At 37.8% G+C, this 22,277-nt stretch overlaps 4 protein-coding genes and 1 pseudogene across 6 annotated transcripts; 2 read left to right on the top strand and 3 right to left on the bottom strand.

The window, feature by feature from the left end:
* Positions 1-1,460: 1,460 nt before the first annotated feature.
* LOC106422653 (protein terminal ear1-like) lies at positions 1,461-4,069 on the bottom strand. The gene is made up of 4 exons (XM_022707518.2): positions 3,058-4,069; positions 2,833-2,940; positions 2,358-2,503; positions 1,461-2,269 (listed from the first exon to the last, which is right to left on the bottom strand). Exons 1-4 carry the CDS (start codon positions 3,495-3,497, stop codon positions 2,124-2,126), a joined length of 840 nt encoding a protein of 279 aa, XP_022563239.1. The 5' UTR covers positions 3,498-4,069; the 3' UTR covers positions 1,461-2,123.
* A 3,524-nt stretch (positions 4,070-7,593) lies between these two features.
* Positions 7,594-11,548, top strand: LOC106422770 (diacylglycerol kinase 1). Of its 3 annotated transcripts, none has more exons than XM_013863564.3 (8): positions 7,594-7,731; positions 8,191-9,514; positions 9,612-9,978; positions 10,261-10,337; positions 10,482-10,601; positions 10,679-10,843; positions 10,930-11,067; positions 11,157-11,548. In XM_013863564.3, the coding sequence occupies exons 2-8, from the start codon at positions 8,357-8,359 to the stop codon at positions 11,304-11,306; spliced, it is 2,175 nt and encodes a 724-aa protein (XP_013719018.1). In that variant the 5' UTR covers positions 7,594-7,731; positions 8,191-8,356; the 3' UTR covers positions 11,307-11,548. The 3 variants fall into 3 exon arrangements, with proteins under 3 accessions (XP_013719018.1, XP_013719020.1, XP_013719019.1); XM_013863566.3 differs by having other exon boundaries at positions 7,656-7,715; XM_013863565.3 differs by lacking the exon at positions 7,594-7,731 and adding an exon at positions 7,880-7,985.
* A 240-nt stretch (positions 11,549-11,788) lies between these two features.
* Positions 11,789-14,057, top strand: LOC106380513 (plant intracellular Ras-group-related LRR protein 7). The gene is made up of 10 exons (XM_048746722.1): positions 11,789-12,090; positions 12,448-12,517; positions 12,614-12,660; positions 12,748-12,856; positions 12,941-13,026; positions 13,105-13,195; positions 13,281-13,366; positions 13,449-13,535; positions 13,612-13,741; positions 13,832-14,057. Exons 1-9 carry the CDS (start codon positions 11,983-11,985, stop codon positions 13,720-13,722), a joined length of 795 nt encoding a protein of 264 aa, XP_048602679.1. The 5' UTR covers positions 11,789-11,982; the 3' UTR covers positions 13,723-13,741; positions 13,832-14,057.
* On the bottom strand, positions 13,831-15,686 carry LOC106380512 (annotated as a pseudogene).
* Positions 15,687-15,703: 17 nt separating this feature from the next.
* LOC106422599 (uncharacterized acetyltransferase At3g50280-like) lies at positions 15,704-17,387 on the bottom strand. Its single transcript, XM_013863379.3, has 2 exons — positions 16,842-17,387; positions 15,704-16,689 (listed from the first exon to the last, which is right to left on the bottom strand). The coding sequence occupies exons 1-2, from the start codon at positions 17,343-17,345 to the stop codon at positions 15,805-15,807; spliced, it is 1,389 nt and encodes a 462-aa protein (XP_013718833.1). The 5' UTR covers positions 17,346-17,387; the 3' UTR covers positions 15,704-15,804.
* Positions 17,388-22,277: the final 4,890 nt, after the last annotated feature.

Genomic DNA, 22,277 nt, shown 5'->3' with positions numbered 1-22,277 from the left:
AGAGAAGGTTATAGAGTTGGTGTAAGTGTGGGCCAGTGACGGACCATTTGCAACCAAGCCCACTTAAAACGTTGATACGACAATGTAAACATCGTCTCTCATAAATACTTTCTTCAGTGGTTTTTGTTTAGACTTTTACCGATTTTATCTTATTAGCCACGAGAAAATTTTCGTTTTACCACTATCGAGTAAGATTTTAGCTGAGTTTTGTATTTTTTTTCACAAAATTAAGATGGGAAAGAAGAAGATGGAAACATGTCAAAACAATTTTAACTGATTTTTGTATTTTTTTTTTTTTTTTAAAAAGGCTTAAGTTTTGTATTTTTTTCGTCAGAAACATATAAAATGATATTTTTAAGAACAAACGCAAATTAATTTATGAAAAAAAACAAAAGAATAAAAAGAACTGAGTTAAATACCCATTTAAAATTTGTTTGTTTAGTTATGTTAATGAATAAATTTACAATTTCTTATACATGTATTTGTACGAGCTCAAAATTTTATATTTTTCTGAAATCCCAATAAACAAAATTTAAAATGGTGAGTGTGCACATGACTATTTTGTGTAGTAGTACTAGATTGGATTCGGGGAAATAATTTAAAATTTTGTGTAAAGTATTTCGTCCGGCCAAATGGATATAATATTTTATTAATGCACATACGAATACTACAAATTAAAAGAAACATTTTACGTGTAGCACTAGGCTGTTTACATATGAAATGAAAACAAATGTCGTTTTTTTTTTAAACACTAAAAAATGTCGTATATTTTTCAAACAAAAGTCGTATTCTTCTTTAGCAAATATTTGATTTACGGCCGCACGGCTGACAAGAAGTGGAGCTTCGGTGTGCATTACGTAATTTAAGATGTCTATCTTATCTCTGGGTGGACTGTCAAAGTGTCAAGTGCATTTAAATAGGAAGAGAACAGTCACTTTTACTAAACCATTTCGACGTTTTTGTAAATAAAAAGAGGTCAGTCGCTTTTGCCATAATTGATAGCTAGTCTTCTACTATAAAAAGAGAAGAGAACAAAAAAAGAGTAAGCGTCACTTCTTGGTCCATTCTCCAATAAACAAAGATTTTGTCAACAATGTTTTATCTATTTGCAAGATCTTCGTGTACTCCATGTACAGTACAAACAAGTGTTCAGAAAATAAAATTAACTAAAAAGATGAATACTGACAACATTGGAAACTACCTCACAAAAAGTACATTTCTAAGCAAAACATTCTCTGGTTGGGATATAACTAGAACACGGCTTCAAATAGTGAACGTGTTCCTTGTGGTCCAAAAAGTCCTAATAGTTTACGTATCCATCGTTGACAAAAGAAAAAAAAAAGTCCTTAGAGCATCTCCAAAGGCACTCTATTTTTTCTTTTATAATTTACACTAAAATAGAGTAACTCTATTATAGAGTTAAATTTGCTCCAATGGTTCACTCTATAATAGAGTTACTCTATTTTAGAGTGAAATATAGAGGAAATTATAGAGTGTGATTGGAGATGGTCTTATAAGTGATAATCGGTAGTCGCTTTTTAATTCTTGATTTTAAATTTTATTTTCCTGTCAAATGTTATTCTTGTTCTCATGTGAGGAACTTCCGGGTTAAGAGAAGAAAGGTACATAAATTCAACCAATTTTTTAAACTGATAATCTTATCACTAACACGAAAATTAAAACAACAGAGAATACAACTTACGTAACATTGACAAACCAACAGTTAAACGACAATACATAAGTAGTGCATAAAAACACATACAACCTTAACATAGATGCAAAGAAAAAGCCAAAACTCACACACATCAAAAACCAAATCCAAAAACTAACTTCTCAGAGTTTTAACTCGGATTTGGTGCGGTGTCTGAGTCCTTTCTTTTCCTTTTTAAGTACAAACCCGTTACACGTAGACTCTTAAAATAAACACAAAGGAAAAGTCAAAACTCACACACATCAAAAACCAAATCCAAAACTAAACTTTTTAGAGTTTTAACTTGGATTTGGTTCGGTGTCTGAGTCCTTTCTTTTCCTTTTAGGCACACCCATTAGTCATAGTTCGATGTTCCCCATCACACACACATACATAATCCTAAACATATGTAACATGATAGATGAAACAACCACTAAACCGATATGGCTGCTTCGGTGCATTTACCGACCATGATGGTGAGACCCGTACTCTTTGGTCCCCTACGGGCAGGGATGAAAGTCACCGCACTGTATGCTTCAGCTGGATAAATCATTTGCTCGAAATGTTTCACCAACTTATCTTTTCCCTAAACACGAATGTTAACAATAAGCTTGATATAAAAGAATATATATATGCGTTTACACATGTTGAAGATAGAGTATAGAACTAACCTGGATCCGAGCATGAGCAATTTCAAGTATTTTCCTTGAACCGAAACAACACCATGGCTTGTTGTTGCACGCCGCCTTAAACTTCGACACTGCTTCTGCTTTTGTGAAGTTCACAAATGCATACCCTTTGTTCATTTGGCTCCTGCTCAATTTAGTGCCATTAATTTAGTTTAAAAGAAAGATATAACATGTCGTACTATCAGTCTATGACATTGTTAATTATGTAACAAATATATCAAAGCGAAAACAAAAAAAAATTGAATTGATATATCATCCAGATTATTAATCGATTATCATATCTAAAAAGTTGTATCATCATTAGGTTGTTGCTCCTGCCTACACGCAAACATCTATATAAGTGTATAGGTATGCAAATCGAATAATTTTTTGATGTTGTCAGAGATATTAATCAAAAATTAAGACTAACGAATAGTGATAAAGTTAAAAAAATTAGACAAACAAAAAACTTACTGGAAATCGATGGGAAGATATAAGAAATCATAGGCATTCTCTTCATCTTCCTCTTTGTTATTTTCTTCTTCACAATGCTCATCCAAGAACTGAATAAGCATCTCTCTTCTGCTTACACAGTAATTATAAGATTCGATAAACATCATCATATAAAACAAATTACTTCACGCCTTTGTTTAACAAATACTCTTCTAGTGAATGATATATATTCATATAGATACGTACGTATACTTGTTGGGTATGTTTCTAAGCATGACAGTTGTATCGCCGTTGGACTCAGCTTGATAATGGATCTTCCTCCTCCACACCAGCTTATTACGGTCGTGTCTGCTGCTTCTTTCCCAGCCAAAAACCTTTTTTCTACTGGTCGGTGGAGGAGTCAGCTCTTGGATAGGGTCTTGAGAGTGAAGTGGAGGCAATTCTTGTGTTGCCTCAAACCAAGTAGGGTTAAGATTGATATACCATAAAGGATAGTACACAACGATTGAAGATGAGGGAGGGAAGTTAGTGTCGGAGATGAAGAGAATCTGAGGTGAAGAGAAGTAGTAGTGATGCAGATAAGGGTTTTGGGGAAAGAAGAGAGGTGCGGCTGGGTTTAGGGTTCTTGAGACATCACCGTTCGTCATCGCCATAGAAGAACCTTGGGAAGAGGCTGGAGAAGCCATGGAGGTTCTTATGTTTTCTATGTGCTTTTGATGATTACATATTATTTTCTTATGGAAAGATTTGATATCAACTACGGCGAAGGTGTCCAAATCGTCATCATTTCGTTTTTGTCAGGTGATGAGTTCTTCGACCGTTGATTTTTTTTATAGCATAGAGATCCGTGGCACGTAACATATTTGTAATACCAAAGTATGTAGTTAAAATGAGAAGCATATACTAAGTTAATGTTAATGTTAATAAGGCCTTTATCGAGCTGGGCCCATATAATTTCTATGTTAATGTTTCTAGGCCTTTATCGGGCCGGGCCCATATAATTTTTATGTATAATTATTTTTATGTATATTACTTTTTTAGCTTTAGTAGTAGCACAACAATACCAGTTGTGGCTTTTATCATACCTACAATTATATATAATAGACTGATTTAACATGACCATCTAACCAATAAAATAAAGCATACTAGATAGCCTTTCATTTTATAATATATAGTTTTCATATGGACAAATCTCCAAAATAGCACATTTCTAAGTTTATATCACAAAAATAGCACTCAAAAACTAAAATGACCAAAATAGCATTTTATCTTTTGAAAAATTTAAATTTTTTATTTTTCAAAATTTGAAATCTTATTCCTAAAAACTTAACACATGTTACCCTTTTTTTTGTATAAGAATATTACATAATTTACGAATTTTAATTTTTTTTAAAAGGTGAATGACATTTTTAAAAATAATTTATTTAAATAATTTTTTTTTTTAGAAAATGTTAATTTACCAATTTAATTAACTTTTCATTTTTAATTCATTTATTACTTATGTTTTGATATAATATTGACTATAATTATAAAATTTATAAAATAGTATATAATTTTATTTTTTATAGAATTTTTTTTAACTAAATTTAGTTTTACTATTATTATATTACTAATTACGAAATTAATCAATGCATTAATTTAAAAGATATTTAAAATTTTCTGTTAGATTTTTCTTAACAAATAGTCAAGTAGATGTAATTGATTATTAGTATGACTATTTTATAGTAGACAAAAATGACACTTCTCTTTTAATAGAGAAAATACACAGTTAAACATTATTAATATAACTTTTAAGATTTTTTACACGACTTTTCAAAGTAAAATTAGTGATAGATATATATCAATTTAGGGGGTTGTCAAACATAAAGATTACGTTGTGAACATATTGCTAACATGCTCTTTTCTCTTTCTTTTTTTTCTCTTGTTTTTTCCTTATTTTTCTCTTATTTTTTCCTTATTTTTTTGTTATAAAATGTAATGAAGAAAAAAAATTAAAACTTTTGTCGGCTTGTAGTAATAACTTCCAAACATAGCTGGAGCCTTATACAATTCGGTGCCTAGAGCAAAAGTAATGACTTCCAATTCCCTTTTTGTGAAGTTTTCTCTTGCCCATAGGAAATACAAAGATTTCTACTTTGAGGTTTTGAAGACGTACATCGGTTGTAGCATTCCTTATTGCTACACTCTACATGATCATTGGAAGACTTCAAGTACCCCGTCAAACCTTAGATAAGTATGTTCTTGGTCGAGTTGCTTACATCTTTCAAGGAAGCATGAGAGAAAAGTACATGCTTCTTTTGATGGAGTTTTTAGAAGATGTTAGCGATTGTATGGGACTCTCCGAAGCTAGATAAGTTTAACACAATCAACTACTTAATATCTTAAACTTTAACATGATATGAAATGCATTAAACATACCGTGTAGTGGAGAGGCAATACATGTGAGAAACATCATCAGCATCATGACGGTTGCAATTATTGCATTCATCTTACACTTCCAAGATGAATCTTCTTCTCTTTCTTTCTTTCTCAACGTTCTTAGTATTGGTAAGAATGATCACTTTGTGTTGAAAAGAAACTAGTGTTTCAAACATATCAAAAGTTTAAGAAGTTGGTAAAATGGTAATGTTTGAGAGAGTTGTGTTGTTAATTAACTACGCTTCTTGTAGTATTCACCATTCCAACACTCAACTTCTACTAGGATGTTTTTGTTTTGTTTTAATCCTTGGACAACAAGAAAGTGATGTTTTACTTTAAAATTTTGGTTGCATGTATTCTTTTGGTTAGCATGTAACCGAGATAATGAAGTTGTTCTACATGCCAAAAGTTTTTGTTAAATATTCTGTCATGACTAAGATGGACGAGATGAAAAAAGCTCATGAATATGAAAGGAACTTTCAACTGTTGAAAGACAAGTTGTAGCAGAGACTGTGATAGGCTAATGTGGTTCCATGTGTTGTTCCTTCCATCATGCCACTCAAAGAAATGGACTTCTACCGCCACAGTGTCAAGAGTATAGCAAAGAAAGATACCATGCCAAGCTGTCCAAACTCTCAAGTAAACATAATCTTATAATCTCACGATCAAATAACATAGACGCAAGGCTTGACTCAGTCACTTTCATCAGTGAAACAAACCACCTATTCTTACACATCTTTCGGTTCATGAGATGTTTGTTGCATCACCATTCTCACACGCAGCATCATCGCTTTAGAAAAATCTGCATTCACTGAACATTTAGTGCATTCACCAGATTGTTGCAGTAGTAACCATACGTTTTTGACTGCTCCATCATACTCAGTGTTTGCATCAATCGCCTTGTAATTGGCTGAAGAGAAGCCTATGTATTTGCACAAGAGAAGCTTTGAGTATTTGATGCTTTGTATCAGATTGTTCTTTCATATTTTTTTCTTATTTTTTTCTTATAAAATGTAATGAAGAAAAAAAATTAATATACATAGCTCTTGCAAAAGTCTCGCAAACAAAATATTCAATTATATAGTAACATACATCACACGTAAAGCATATTCCGCGCGAAGCACGGACCAACCCTAGTATATCATATGTGTTACTTATACCAGTTTCTAAATTATACCAGCCTACAATGATGTTCAGTTTTTGTAGCAGCAATTTTCAAAATTCTGTTGTAGAAACTGTTGACACCTGCTACAATCAAAATACACATAATTACGTATCAAACGATAGGTGACACGCCAGTCTAAAACAAAATAACATTATTATTTTTGTAGTATGTTTTTTTTTTTGGAACGCTATTTTTGTAGTATGTTAAAACAATCAACATATACGTCATAACACTACAGAACACAACAAAAACAAATTATTCAAATAAGAACACTACGAAAACAAGACACGATATGAAAATAACACATTTCGTTTTTTTTTTGTAGTTATTTGAAATCAATCAAATATAAATAGTCACCACACTACTAACTATAAACGTTTATTCCTATTAAGAACACTATGGAAAGTACAGGATATAAAACGAATCCAACTTATCCTTTTGTTTTGGGGTGGGTCAATATCATTCATACATGCGTAATTCCAAATCGTGTCACGTCAGTAATGGGCCTGGGCCCTTTGCCGACAAAAACGTGGTAGGACACGTGGGTATCCCGAATCCGAGATTCATTTATCCTACGTGGCCACGCCGTGTGTTAGATTATAACCCTCTTTCTCGCTCAGAATCTTTCAACCTTTCGACCTAGACATATTTCCCGGATCCGAAGATCCGAACCGGTAATTACCAGAAAAATCAGATTTTGGATCGGATTCAGATATAGGAAAATATCCAGTCGGATAAGGTTTAAAATCTGGTCGGGTACCGAATCGGATACGGATATTATCCGGGATCCGTACGGATATCCGAAAGATCCGAATTAAACCTTAATTAAGATAATCCTAGTAATCTATTATGCTTGTTTTCATCTTAACTTTGTTTTGGTTATATTAAAATGGTTATGTTATTTTATTATATTGTAATTTTAGTTATCTTGTTCATGTTTTTTCAGATATTTAGAATATTTTTGGTTCTTTTGAATTAAATTCGGTTCTATCGGGTTAAATGGTTTAGTATATTCAAAAAACCGAACCGAATCCGTTAATATTTTGGTTACTACGGATGTAACCGGATCCGAACCGTATCCGAACCGTAATTTTAAATTATCCGAATGATACCAATTTCTTTAGTTCTAAAATATTCAAAATCCGAAAAATCCGACCCGGATCCGAACCGATTATCCGAATGCCCAAGCCTACTTTCATAAATACTTAGACCCAGCGAATTAAAAATATATATAAACTCGAAGCGCATCTGCTTTCGAAAAAGAAAAGAAAAAATTTTGGATTTTGGAATTTTCCGGTGGACTGAAAAGCTTCGTGCTTGGGTGCGTCGATTCTAGGGTTTGTTTTTGTTCTCTCCTTTCGCTTGATCGATCTCTATCGTTATCATCTGATCATCTTCTTCTCCGTCGCGTTTGGATGTTAGGGTTCCCTGCTATTTTATCCCCTTTTGTGATTTTCATTGATTTTTTAGCGATTGTTGTGAATCACGGTTTGTTTTTTAGTTCGAGTCGCTGTATTGAGTATGAAGGATCATGAGCATTGAGCAGATTGATGTATTAAGCATGAACAATTCGTAGGAAGGTGGATTCGAAGTATGATTATTTAATTGCATCTGTTTGATTTTAGACTGAATCTGAGTCAAGTACGATCAATAAAGTTTGAAACTTTGCTGATTTTTAATGACCAAACAATTTTATTTGGTATTTTTTTTTTTTTGTTTTATAGTGTTTTTTCATTCTCTTATGAAAGTGATTTGTTTTTAAGTTTCGCTGAGTGACACGTGTTTTTTCTTGACAGGGCTGAGGAGTTTGTCTTCTATAGTTAAAGTGTGATTGTACTCTGGATGATGAGGATATGGACTCTGTATAGTATATTGATTTCCTCTGTGTGGACCTGACCAAGCCAAGAATCTTTCTGATTGGCTCCAACTTCAGGCACGTGTCTCGAGTTGCAAGTTAGATAGATGGAGGACGATGGAGAAATGGGGATGTTCTCCAAGAATCCAGTTGAAATGGTGGAGTCTCGCGGTGTAATGTTCTCTTGCTTTGTTGCTGCTCTTGTTGGTATTCTCACCATAGCCTACACTGCTTTCCAATGGAGAAGGAATATCAACTTGAGTTGGACAAAAGCCATAGCCAGGTCGAAGAAAAATCCAAAGGCGCGGCATAAGACTCCCGTTGCTCCACATAGCTGGGAGCTTCACTCTATATCTCGCGCCAAGAACTTGAACTGCTGTGTATGCTTGAAGTCGATGTCGCCGTCGCAGACGATTGTAGCTTCTGAAACTTTTGTCCACAGGTGTACTATCTGTGGTGCAGCAGCGCATTTTAGTTGTTCGTCAAGTGCTCCTAAAGATTGCAAATGCGTCTCCATGGTTGGGTATGAGCATGTGGTGCACCAGTGGGCGGTGCGGTGGACGGAAGGTGCTGATCAGACTGATGACTCTTCGTTTTGTAGCTACTGTGACGAGTCGTGTAGTAGCTCCTTTCTTGGGGGTTCGCCTATATGGTGCTGCTTGTGGTGTCAGCGTCTTGTCCATGTTGACTGTCACAGTAATATGTCGAGTGAGACAGGGGACGTTTGTGATCTAGGCCCTCTTAGAAGGTTAATTTTGTGCCCTCTTTATGTCAAGGAATTGGCTCGGAATCCATCTGGAGGGTTTTTGAGCACGATCACGCATGGCGCAAATGAACTTGCGTCTACCGTCCGTGCCAGTATCAGGAGTCAAAGTAAAAGATACAAGCAAGGAAATGAAACTTCAGTGGATTCGGGTAATAGTGGTAGCAATTGTGATGAATCGACGGAAAGCACAGCTGATACTGGTCCGGCTGTTAATGGCACCCATGCCGTGTTGGAAAATTCAGGGAGCGTTATGAATGGAGGTTCCTCTCACGGGGACAGTGATAGCAATGGCAAGCTGGAGAAGAAGCCCAGTGTTAAAAGAAGCGGGTCTTTTGGCCAGAAAGATGAACATCAGGCACTAAGGTCGAAACTTAAGTATGAGCTAGCTGATTTGCCTTCTGATGCAAGACCGTTGTTGGTTTTCATTAACAAAAAGAGTGGTGCTCAACGAGGTGATTCCCTTCGTCAGCGCCTTAATCTTCTTCTAAATCCTGTGCAGGTTTGTAAACTAGTCACACAGTTATGTCTGTAGACTTTTCCAATGCATTTTGACTGGTTATTGTGTTCAAGTTTATTGATGGAGCTGTTTCGTGCAGGTCTGTGAATTGAGTTCAGCGCAGGGACCAGAAGTGGGACTGTTCCTCTTCAGGAAGGTTCCTCACTTTAGAGTTCTTGTCTGTGGTGGAGATGGCACTGCTGGTTGGGTATTAGATGCCATAGATAAACAGAATTTTGTCTCTCCTCCTGCGGTGGCTATCCTGCCTGCTGGAACTGGGAATGATCTAGCCCGGGTATTGAACTGGGGTGGTGGTTTGGGTTCTGTCGAGAGACAAGGAGGCTTATCTACAGTATTACAGAACATTGAACATGCAGCAGTCACTGTCCTTGATCGTTGGAAAGTATCGATTCTGAATCAGCAAGGAAAGCAGCTCCAGCCACCAAAATATATGAACAATTATATAGGTTAGTTAACCTATCTGATGTCAGTTCCAGACTCCTTTGCTCTTGTTTGCAGCTTCGTTTTTTGCAAAGACTCTTAGCAGGACTTCTTTGGGTTAAAACCATTTGCATTTGAATCTTTATAATTAAAATTGTAGAAGGATATAGTCTCTCGTTTAATAACTCCATGCCTGAGGTCTAGTTTGAACCATGGCCATTGTGTATTTTTGATCCTTGTAAATGATTTGACTGCTGTCCTGAAACCTGTAGCCTATAAATTTTGGCTTACGTTACAAATCTTAACAGGTGTTGGGTGTGATGCGAAGGTTGCCCTTGATATTCACAATCTACGGGAGGAGAATCCAGAGAGATTTTATAGCCAGGTGACGAAAGAAACCTGAATTGATGAAATTTTAATATAGCCTCAGGACTCCTTAGTCATACTATTTAACTGGCGTTATTGTAGAGAAGCTGTACTGTTGATACTTAGTTTTTGAAACTGACATTTGAATGCTCTTTATGTGCAGTTTATGAACAAAGTTCTATATGCTAGAGAAGGTGCAAGGAGTATAATGGACAGAACGTTCGAAGATTTCCCATGGCAAGTTCGTGTTGAGGTGGATGGTGTTGAAATCGAGGTTCCTGAGGTAAGTCACAGTAACCACCTTACAAAAAAAAAACAAATGATAGTTAAGGTTGTAACATCTCTGCTAAATCTCTGAAGGATGCTGAAGGAGTGCTTGTTGCAAACATCGGAAGTTACATGGGAGGTGTGGATTTGTGGCAGAATGAAGATGAAACATATGAAAACTTCGATCCTCAATCCATGCACGACAAGATAGTAGAAGTCGTGAGTATATCTGGAACATGGCACCTTGGCAAACTTCAGGTAATGATAATGATCGTCTTACAGGTTCTAATTGCGTTCTATGTTGTAAACCTAACATCAGTTTATTTTCCTCCCCACATAATCAGGTTGGGTTATCCCGTGCCAGAAGGTTAGCTCAAGGGCAATCAGTCAAGATACAACTCTGTGCACCGTTGCCTGTGCAAATCGATGGAGAACCTTGGTTTCAACAACCTTGTACCTTAACCATATCGCACCATGGCCAGGTCTTTCACTCCACTTCCCTAACTAAGGATTCTAGTTTTGTGTGAAACTGATCTTTGTTTTTTTTCTCATTTATCTTCATTTGCAACAGGCTTTCATGCTGAAGAGAGCGGCAGAGGAGCCACTGGGTCACGCAGCGGCTATAATCACAGATGTTCTAGAAAATGCAGAAACCAATGAAGTGATCAACGCTTCACAGAAACGAGCTCTGCTTCAAGAAATGGCTCTACGGCTAACTTGAAAAAGAAACCTTCCCTCTTCAACAACCAATCAACCATCATTGGCTAGTCACTGTCTTATAGAAGTTTTAAAGTGTGTATTTATAATGAAAAAGCGGGTTATGTGTGGAATTAGGAAAAAAAGAAAAAGAAAATGGAACCTGGTTCCAAGAATTTTGGCTGTTCTCAACGTGTTGTGCCATAAAGTCGTGTGTGGAACTGATACAAAGCTTGTTAAATTATCTATCATCTTTTTTTCCCAGAATGTCTTTTCTCTTCTATATACATGCCATCTTGAAACTGTATTAGCGTTAATCACATAGTACAATTCGGTTTAATACAAACCGTGATTATTTAACCGGTTATCTTGTAAACCAGAAACCTCTCTGTAAAGTGGGTGTAACAGAAAATCAACTAGTGTACTTTCTCCAATTTATATTTATTTTTCGGTCCTCGAACTTGGCTTATTTTTAATATATAACCCACGAGAGACCTTGACTGTCACCTAAAACCTCGATTAAAAAATCCGTAAAATTTTAACCCAATCGATCTCCTATCCTCCCTTTGAGCTCATCCGATTCCTTTGAAACTTTCTGGGTTTCGAGATTTTTCCATTACAATATTAGTTTTTTTTTTCTCTTTGTAATCATCTTACCAATTCAACTGCGTTAGAATCGGCGAATAATCGGAAGCACGACGATGGGGTGTTGCGCGAGCAATACAGCAGGAGGAGGAGGTTCAAAGGCTAGCCGGATGGCACGGTGGCGATCCACCGGCATTATTGGGCTTCGCGACTCCAAATTGAAGGTAACAATCGTCGAAAGAATCTATTGATAAATTTGATTTTGTATTAGTATGAATGATTGCGAGAGTTTGATTAGACGAAAAGTCACAAACTTTTTGAATTTTAGCATTAAAATATTGTTTTTAGAGTTTATGTTTTGGGGATTTTAGACAGGACTAGCTGATTATGTCTGAATTGATTGATAGAATTGTTTTTGGCATCTGTCTGTGTGTTCATATGAAATGATTGAGAGAGTTTAGTTAGATAAAAAAAGTCACAAACTTTAATGAAAGCAGCATAAAGATTTTGTTTTTAGGGGTTTATGTTTGGGGATTTTAGACAGGATTTAGCTGATCATGTCTTTGGTTTTTGTTGAGCAGACATTTCCTGATGAAGTGATTGTAATGGAGAGAGCAGTACGAACACTTGATCTAACACACAATAAGATCTGTATGTCCTTCTTCACCAAAAGTCTTTTATCTTTTTGATTGTGTTTCAGAGTTGTAGTTGATAAGGCTTTTGTTATTTTTTTCACCATTTATGCAGCGGATGTTCCTGCAGAAGTTAGCAAGTTAATCAATATGCAGCGTCTGGTGAGAGACAACTTTTGAATCTCTTGTACATTATTATCATTGATCTACTGAAACTGTTGATGATTCAAAGTTTAATCTTATTGGCAGTTAATAGCTGATAATCTAATTGAGCGTCTTCCCGGGAACCTTGGGAAGCTTCAATCTCTCAAAGTTTTGATGCTTGATGGAAACCGCATTAGCTGTTTGCCTGATGAATGTAACAACAAGAGCTCTCTTTATTACAATGTATCTATCTTAAAACGATTTTGTGTATTTATTATTATTTTTTTTTTTTTTGCAGTGGGTCAGTTGATAAGGCTTGAGCAACTGTCAATATCAAGAAATATGCTGATATACTTGCCTGATACTATCGGTAGTTTGCGCAATGTACGTTTGACTTCATGTACCCTGCAAAGTATATAGCTCAAGGTCTCTGATTAATTGGCTCTCTCTTATCAAATGCAGCTAGTGCTGTTGAATGTCTCGAACAACAGGTTGAAATCACTTCCAGAATCAGTAGGGAGCTGTGCCTCTTTAGAAGAAATACAGGCTAATGGTATGTTTCTAGTTTCATTGAATCTATTTGCTCTTGTGGTTGTTTCTTCTCGAAAGCCTAATCGTGATTTGGGATAGCCTTGCAGATAACGTCATTGAGGAGCTCCCTGCATCACTCTGCAATCTGATTCAGTTAAAGTCTCTTTGCTTAGACAATAATCAAGTGAAGCAGGTAGAGCAATTAAGATGTGATTTACTGAATCATTTCTATCGTTTTTACTGTGAATCTCTTAACATTTACGGTGTTATTTCAGATTCCAGACGGATTGTTGAAAGATTGCAAGAGTCTGCAAAATCTTTCTCTGCATAACAATCCCATCTCCATGGATGAGTTTCAGCTGGTAAGTTATTGTTTTTCCGCAACCTCAAAGAAAACTCTTCGAAATGGGAACATAACAATGGTGTAAATGTATATAGATGGAAGGATACCAAGAATTTGAAGAGAGGAGAAAGAAGAAATTTGATAAGCAAATCGATTCGAATGTGATGATCAGCTCTAAAGGACTCGATGTAGGCGTTGATAAATGAGTACTACTGTCTTTAGTTGGTAAGTTGATTCAGAATATAGATGATAGATCTGGTAAAATCTCTATTGATGCTTCACTGATCTCATAAAGTTTTTTTATTCTTTCTGAAGGTCGGATTGGTGAATGAGGATCAACGTTTTGTGTAAGAAACATTGTTGTACAACACTCTCTCTTAAGAATCTGTGTTATTGTGACTCTAAAATTCTTATGTACACATAGGCATGAAGGCGTGTATGTGTGTGTATGTATCTCTTGTATGTGTGTTTATAGTTATACATATAACATGGCAAAGTGATTCTTGCCCTTTTTATTGAGAGGTGACGGTGCTAAGCGTGATTTAAAGTGTGTTCTATTCTGTCTTGAATACTCTGAAATTGAGAACCGAACACAGTAGTTGAAACATGTCTGCAAACCATCATAACGACCAACAAAGATCAGACAAAGAACGTATCAATCAGAAGAAGAAGGAGAGACAAGGGACATGAACTCCTGATCTGATTCCAAAGCTTCCATAAACTCTGGAAGAAGACACACTTCCAAATCAATGCTTCCTCCACCTTCCCTTCCAGGATAAGCTGATACCTTCCCATCATACTTATCGTTATAACCGCTTCTAACCGCAACTGCTTTCCCCATCCCGAACTGGCATCCGTAGTTGTCATACCTCGGTGAGTTTCCCATATGAACAATGGTCGGATCGTAAAACGTCTCAGATGGCAAAGCATAAGGAGGATTGAACCGTCGTTTCATCTCGGAACAGATCTTTTCACCAGTGTGTTCAACCACAACATGATGCAGCTTTGAAGCAGCCCATCCAAACTCATTCTCCAACAGGTTACCTACTTTAGCAGTCGTTTTCACTAGAGAGATGTACACACCAAAGTAGTTCATAGGCAGTGGTGGAACCATTCTTGGTCTACTGTCAGCAACAAACCTGCAAGTGGTTTCTTGATCACTTTGTAACTTTCTTGCTCTTGTAATGCTTCTCCATATAAATGCGGTTAAAGACTGCAAAGAAGAGATCATTGTTGTTGTTCCGGACTCTTGGTTCGCCTTTGATTTCAAAGATCTCACTGCTTCTGATGAGAAATGGAGCATCCTCTCCTGCAAAACCTGTGTCTGGAACTGAGGGTTTGACTTGGGAGATTCACTGAAGGGAAGGCTGTAAACAGAACCGGTGGACACTTGTCTCAAGATTGGAGGATTCTTGAGACAAAACAGTTTGATGTTATTGTCAATGGTTTCTTGAGAACTGAAGATCTCAGACAAAGAGTTGAAGAAATGCCAGAAGGAAACTCCATCTCCAATAGAATGATTCATAGACAATCCTACAAAAACTCCATCTACCAACTCTGTTACCTATAGGACTAGAAAAAATATTATATGAGTTTGATATATATATATAATGTAACTTACTTTGAATCTAAGGTACATGTACCTTGATTGATAAGAGACTCATGGTATGACCTTGGCCTTCACTTCATTGTGATGATCAAAGAAAGATTGAACAACCAATGGAACATACTTGGACCCAACAATGTCTCCCACACTTAGATCTGATTTGGCATGGATAAATCCAGCTCCAGAACTGTTATTACAGTCCACAAACACTGAATATGAACTTGCATCGTCTGTTACCGAAGTGGAGAGGCGACCTGAGAGGAGATAGAAATGGACAAGTGCTGTGGCTAGAGAGTCTTTGAGCTTTTGCAGCAAAGTCTCCATGAAGTCTTGTGGTTTGATTGCACCATCAGATGGTTTGAGAAAGAGAAGACCCTTTTGGATGTACTGGAATGAGAGCATCACATGATCCATTGGTGATAAATTGTATGGATCTTTTGATGTTTCAGATACTGTTTTGGGTTTGACAAAGCATTGGGAGATGATCTTTGCTTCAGATGATGAAGAAGAAGAAGAAACCATTTTGCTTCTTTTGGTTCTTTCAATGTCTCTTTTTGCTTCTTTCTTTGTTTACTCTTGAGAAGTTTATTGATCTTATTATAATAATTAAAGGCTGTTTCATGGTAATGCTAAGAAATGTAACTTAAAATAAAGATCAGACAACAAACAGAAGCTAACAGGATCAAGAAGAAGAGACAAGGGACATGAACTCTTGATCTGATTCTAAAGCTTCCATAAACTCTGGAAGAAGACACACTTCCAAATCAATGCTTCCTCCACCTTCTCTTCCCGGATAAGCTGATACCTTCCCATCAACCTTATTGCCATAACCGCTTCTAACCGCAACCGCTTTCCCCATCCCAAACTCACTTCCATACTTGTTAAACCATGGTGAGCTTCCCATATGAACTACGTTTGTATCGAAAAATCGATTATTAGAAGGAGACTTCAACCATTGCTCCATGTCTGAAGAGATCTTCTTGTCAGTGTGTTCAACTACACCTTGATGCAACTTCAAAGCAGCCCATCCAAACTCATTCTCTAAGAGGTTACCTACTTTAGCAGTCGTTTTCACTAGAGAGATGTACACACCAAAGTAGTTCTTGGCCAATGGTGGATCCATTCTTGATCTATTGCCTGCAGCAAGCCTGCAAGTAGTTTCTTGATCATTTGGTAATCTCCTTGCTCTTGTAATGCTTCTCCATACAAATGCGGATAATGACTGAAAAGAAGAGATTGTTGTTGTACCACACTCTTGATTAGCCTTTAACTTCAGTGATCTCATTTTTTCAGATGAGAAGTGGAACATTCTCTCCTTCAGGACCGGAGGTTCGGTTCGATGAATGGACTCATCATCAGGTTGCGTGAAGGGAAATCTGCAAATAGGACCAGACACTTCACGGAAGATTGGAGGATTCTTGAGACAGAGTAGTTTGTTACTAATGGTTTCTTCTTGTGAGTTGAAGATCTCGGACAAAGAGTTAAAGAACTGCCAGAAGGAACTTCCATCTCCAAGTGCATGATTCATAGACAGTCCTACGAATACTCCATCTATAAGTTCTGTTACCTACACAGCTCAAACAAACAACCACATTAGTCTTTATCACTATAAACCTGTTTAGGCATTTTACCCGTACCCGGAACCAGAACCGAAGCAAAATTTTATAAGCCGTTATCATTTGTTAATTACATTGAAAACACAAGAAAGAACTAATGTACCTTTATTGATAAGAGACTCATGGTGTGATCTTCACCACTCACTGCTTTGTGATGATCAAAGAAAGATTGAACAACCAAAGGAACATATTTAGAACCAACAATATCTCCAACACTTAGATTAGATTTGGCATGGATAAATCCAGCTCCAGGACTGTTGTTACAATCCACAAACACAGAATAGGAACTTGCATCATCGGTTTTCCAAGTCGAAAGGCGACCAGCTAGAGGATAGAATTGGACAAGAGTTGTGGCTAGAGAGTCTTTGAGCTTTTGCAGCAAAGTCTCCATGAAGTCTTGTGGTTTGATTGCATCATCAGATTCTTCAGATGGTGTTGATGGTTTGAGAAAGAGAAGACCCTTTTGGATGTAATGCAAAGAGAGCAAGAAGTGATCCAATAGTGATAGATGGTATGGCTCTTTCCATTTTTCAGGGAAGGTTTTGGGTTTAACGAAGGATTCTGAGATAATCTTTACCTCAGATAAAGAAGAAGAAGAAGAAACCATTTTGCTTCTTTCACTTCTTTGATTTTCTTCTTCTAAGGTCGGTATATAATAATTACACGAGAAACTATTTACATTAAAGATGATTTGTTATACGGTTGAAATGAGTGACCAAGAATGCTTAACTTAAATGTGTAGTAGTTCTTACACGATAGGATTTTTCTTCTATCGTCCTTTCCAACTTGGAAAAGGCAAAAAGAAAAAAAAACAGAACATACTATACAACGAAACTATTATTACACATTTAAAGAAGTGTGATAAGATCAAAGATCGGATCTACTGAATAACGATGTATATTGATGAATAGATTCGAGAATTACAACCGTCGTGATACTCTATCACCTGAGTATCACTCTACTCTCATCACCTGAGTAGACCTAGCTCATATGCTAAGATTAACAATTGTAATCCACGATAACCGTATAACAGAAACAATACGAGTATTTATACTTCCTTTACTATCTCACACGTGTCTCCACTTTATTTGTTAACCACCACTTCACTCTTCCTTTCCCGTCACTCCTCTCCCTTCTTCACTTCCTTCTGCTTCAACCTTCTCCTCTCATAAGTATGCTTGAACCTATCAATACTCCCCCCATTGAGAGCAAGCTTGCCCTCAAGCTTGTAATCCGGAAAATTGCCTTCAAACTCCGCCAAAAGCATCCAAGAATTCTCATGATCCACTGAGTTCTGCCAACGTACCAACAGCTCAACATTACCATCCTCGCGTACCCGCGATGCTAACACCTCTGCTGGTTCCATCACTACGTTCTCCAAGTCTGTGCACGCGGGAGGTACTGTTTGGGCTAAATGATCCTGACCCAAAGCGGCTTTTAACTGTGAAATATGAAAAACAGGATGAATCTTAGACTCCTGAGGAAGTCTCAACCGATACGCCACCTTGCCTACGCGTTCTGTGATCTCATAGGGACCAAAATACTTGGCGGCAAGCTTCTGACAATAACGCCTAACCACAGTATTTTGACGGAATGGTTTCAGCTTCAAATAGACGAGATCACCCACTGAAAACTGCACATCTCTGCGATGTTTATCCGCCTGTGCCTTCATAATAGATTGAGCTCGTGCCAAGTGTTGTTTAATCTGTGATAACATCGCATCTCGTTCTCGCAAATTCGTTTCCAAATCAAAGTTCTGAGTCGATCCTTCTTCAAAACGCACTAATTTCGGAGGCTCTCTTCCATAAACCACGTGAAATGGTGTTGTCTTCAATGCCGTGTGATACGAAGTGTTGTACCAAAGTTCAGACCAAGCCAAAAATTTATACCACGTTTTCGGATGTCCTGAAGCAAAGCAGCGAAGATAAGTCTCCATACAACGGTTAAGGACCTCTGTTTGACCATCTGTTTGCGGATGGAACGCTGTACTATACTTCAGTTTAGTGCCTGATAGACGAAACAAATCTTTCCAAAAACTGCTCAAGAAAATTCTGTCACGGTCTGAAACCACTGTCTTCGGAAACCCATGTAGTCGTACAACTTCTGCCATGAACTTCGAAGCCACATCCACTGCTGTAAACGGATGTTTTAAGCCAATGAAATGACTATACTTACTCAATCTATCCACCACAACCATGATCACATTAAAACCCTGTGATGTCGGTAAACCTTCCACAAAATCCATCGAAATATCCTCCCATATACGCATTGGAATCGGTAACGGTTGGAGTAGTCCTGCAGGTGACAATGTTGAATACTTGTGAGTTTGACACACCCCACACTCAGATACATACTGTTGTACTGCCTTAAACAAGCCCTCCCAATGGAACATCGTTTGAACTCTCTTCACCGTCTTTAGAACTCCCGAGTGACCACCGATCTTCCCATCATGACATTCAAACAATATCAGTGGAATTGATGTTGACGACTTCGGTAACACCAGCCTCTGTTTATACCATAACCTGTCGTCGACCACCCGATAATGTGGATTTGACAATTCTCCGCGCTTCACCAACGTCGTTAATCTCTGTAACTCCACATCTTCAGCAATCTCCTTATATATTTCTTGCAACTGTATCACTGTCGGAACTGTTAATGCGAAACACTGAGCCCCCTTTAATAACAACTCTTCTCTTTCTATCCGTGATAACCCGTCAGCAGCTTTATTCTCGCACCCTGGTTTGTAAACAATGTCAAAGTCGTACCCTAATAACTTTGTTAGCCACTTCTGATATTCCATGTTTACTTCCTTTTGCTCCAGCAAGTACTTAAGACTTCTCTGATCCGTATGAACTACAAACTTCCTGCCCAGTAAGTAGTGTTTCCATTTCAACACTGCCATAACCACTGCCATAAGTTCACGTTCATATGCTGGTTTCAAACTCTCTCTTGCGGTTAGACCATGACTAAAATACGCCAGTGGACGTTTGTCCTGCATTAACACCGCCCCCACACCGAAGCCTGATGCATCTGTCTCGATTATAAACGGTTTTGTGAAGTCTGGTAATGCCAAAACTGGAGCTGACACCATTGCACACTTTAATTTCTCAAATGCCGCTTGAGCTTCGCCGGACCACGCAAAACTGTCTTTTTTCAATAACTTTGTCAGGGGCCGAGCTATTATACCATACCCTTTCACATAATTTCTGTAATAACCCGTGAGTCCCAAGAATCCACGCAATTGCTTAACCGTTTTAGGAATTGGCCATTCTCGCATGCTCGCTGTCTTGTTTGTATCTGTTGCCACACCATTTTTGGAAATAATATGGCCCAAGTACTCAACTTGAGACAATCCAAACGAACATTTCTTCAAGTTTGCAAACAGTTTCTGTGTAGCCAATATCTCCAACACGATCTGCAAATGCCTCAGATGATCTTCTTCATTACGGCTATAGATCAACACGTCATCGAAAAATACCAAGATGAACACTCTGAGATATGGTTTGAATATAGAGTTCATCAAAGCCTGAAATGTTGCCGGAGCGTTCGTCAGGCCGAAAGGCATAACTAAGAACTCGTAGTGGCCTTCTACCGTCCTGAATGCAGTCTTTTCAATATCAGCTTCCTTCATACGGATTTGGTGATAACCTGCGCGTAAATCGATTTTCGAAAAGACTGTCGCTCCATGTAGTTCATCCAATAATTGATCAATCACCGGTATTGGGAACTTGTCTGGTACTGTCACCTTATTCACTGCTCGGTAGTCTATACAGAAACGCCATGAGCCATCTTTCTTTTTGACTAGCAGAACAGGACTTGAAAAGGGACTTGTACTCACTCTGATTATCCCTGCATCGAGCATATCTCCCACCATCTTCTCCATGATTGCTTTTGTGGAATGTGGATATCGATAGGGACGCACAGAAATTGCAGACACTCCTGGAAGCAAGTTAATGGAATGATCATACCCACGGAAAGGAGGTAAACCCGTTGGTATTGCGAATACATGATCAAACTTGTCCAACAATGTCTGCAGCTTTCTCGGAATTTCTGGAATGTTTGATGTCACCTCGCTTGCTGATAACACAAGTGCTCCTCTTCCTCGTGTATCAGCATTAGAGATAGGAGACAGTGACTTAAAAGAGAATGAGGAACAATGCAGGTTTGGATCTCCGAACAATGTCACTTTAGTATCGTTATACATAAAGGACAGTTCCTGCTCCTTCCAATCTACCTCACATTTTCCTAATGTCTCCAGCCACTGAATGCCTAAAATAACATCAACCATTCCCAATTCCAAAGCTATGAAATCCGAAATGAATTCGGTATCCGCTAAACTGAATGTGACAGACTTGCAGACCCCTGCGCCTTTGACTGTCACTCCATTGCCTAGCAGAATGTCGAGGCTCGGATCAGCACAAACTTTCAATTTGAGCCTCTGCACCGTATCAGGTGTTATGAAATTATGGGAAGCACCACTATCCAACATAACAATGACGTTAGTTTTGTTGATTTTCCCATAAAGTTTTGTCGTCTTTGGAGAATGAATTCCCAAAAACGAGTTAAGTGATAGTATAGCGAGTTGTTGAGCTGGAGTATACACTATCGTTTCCTCTTCTTCGTTGTCGACTTCGTCAATCACCTCCATCTCTAACCCATTTACCACCGTGATAATGCGCAACTCTTTATTAGGACATTTATGCGCTCTGGTCCATCCATTCGCTCCGCATCTGAAGCAAATAAATTCCTTTCTCATTCGATCCAATTCTTCTTTAGAATGTTTCATCCGTGGACGCATTTCAGAAGATGATGTCTGAGTATTGCCCTCTTTCTTTTGAATAGATGCAGAAGGCGTTGTGTGACCCTTTCTGTTCTCATTATCAGTCCAATGACGATGTGAGTTATAACCCGATGATGACTTCAAAACATGTGACTTGGACTGCTGTTGAGATCCTTCCTCTGATTTGCTCTTATCACTGACCACCTTACAGAACGCGCTCGTCTCCATTCTTAATACTGCTGCGATATGATTCTCTAACCCCTTCGGTTCCTTCATCCTGATAACTTCTTTCATTTCCTGATTGAGACCGTTGTAGAATATCCTTATAAGAAACTCATCATCCAATCCTGGTACCAATTCGGATAACTCTTCAAATTCTGAAATGTAGTCAGCTACAGAACCAGTTTGCTTGATTGCAAACAGACGGCTAGCAGGTTCTTCTTCAATTGATTCAGTGAACCGGAGAACTAGCTTATCCTTGAACTCCTGCCAGCTCTGAAATCCTCTCCGTTTCAGTTCCCAGCCAAACCATTTCTTCACAGGACCATCCAAACTCAACCCTATCAACTCCAATTTCTCCCTATCCTCATATCTTCCAATGCTGAACCAACGTTCCACTTCAATAATCCACACATACGGTTGCTTCCCCGAGAACACAGGCATCTGTATCTTTTGCAACATCGAATCTCGAGTAGCAAGGTTCAAATTCCCAGATCGATAACCTAGCGGATAATCTTCCCGGTTACGTTCCCAGTTAGA

Source organism: Brassica napus, chromosome C2, assembly GCF_020379485.1.
Source record: "Brassica napus cultivar Da-Ae chromosome C2, Da-Ae, whole genome shotgun sequence".
Taxonomy (NCBI): Eukaryota; Viridiplantae; Streptophyta; class Magnoliopsida; order Brassicales; family Brassicaceae; genus Brassica; species Brassica napus.
This window is presented reverse-complemented; position numbering and strand designations above follow the sequence as displayed.

Excerpts from the sequence above, each read along its gene's own strand:
- LOC106422599 (XM_013863379.3), bottom strand. The coding sequence starts at position 17,345 with ATGGTTTCTTCTTCTTCTTCTTTATCTGAGGTAAAGATTATCTCAGAA. Across the intron at positions 16,690-16,841 it reads TGAGTCTCTTATCAATAAAG|GTAACAGAACTTATAGATGG; the intron begins GTACATTAGTTC and ends TGAGCTGTGTAG.
- LOC106380513 (XM_048746722.1), top strand. The coding sequence starts at position 11,983 with ATGGGGTGTTGCGCGAGCAATACAGCAGGAGGAGGAGGTTCAAAGGCT. Across the intron at positions 13,367-13,448 it reads ACAATAATCAAGTGAAGCAG|ATTCCAGACGGATTGTTGAA; the intron begins GTAGAGCAATTA and ends GTGTTATTTCAG. Across the intron at positions 13,536-13,611 it reads CCATGGATGAGTTTCAGCTG|ATGGAAGGATACCAAGAATT; the intron begins GTAAGTTATTGT and ends AAATGTATATAG.
- LOC106422653 (XM_022707518.2), bottom strand. The coding sequence starts at position 3,497 with ATGGCTTCTCCAGCCTCTTCCCAAGGTTCTTCTATGGCGATGACGAAC. Across the intron at positions 2,504-2,832 it reads TATCTTCCCATCGATTTCCA|GAGCCAAATGAACAAAGGGT; the intron begins GTAAGTTTTTTG and ends TAAATTGAGCAG. Across the intron at positions 2,270-2,357 it reads TCATGCTCGGATCCAGGTTA|ATAAGTTGGTGAAACATTTC; the intron begins GTTCTATACTCT and ends TTTAGGGAAAAG.
- LOC106422770 (XM_013863564.3), top strand. The coding sequence starts at position 8,357 with ATGGAGGACGATGGAGAAATGGGGATGTTCTCCAAGAATCCAGTTGAA. Across the intron at positions 10,338-10,481 it reads CAGAGAGATTTTATAGCCAG|TTTATGAACAAAGTTCTATA; the intron begins GTGACGAAAGAA and ends CTTTATGTGCAG. Across the intron at positions 11,068-11,156 it reads CCATATCGCACCATGGCCAG|GCTTTCATGCTGAAGAGAGC; the intron begins GTCTTTCACTCC and ends CATTTGCAACAG.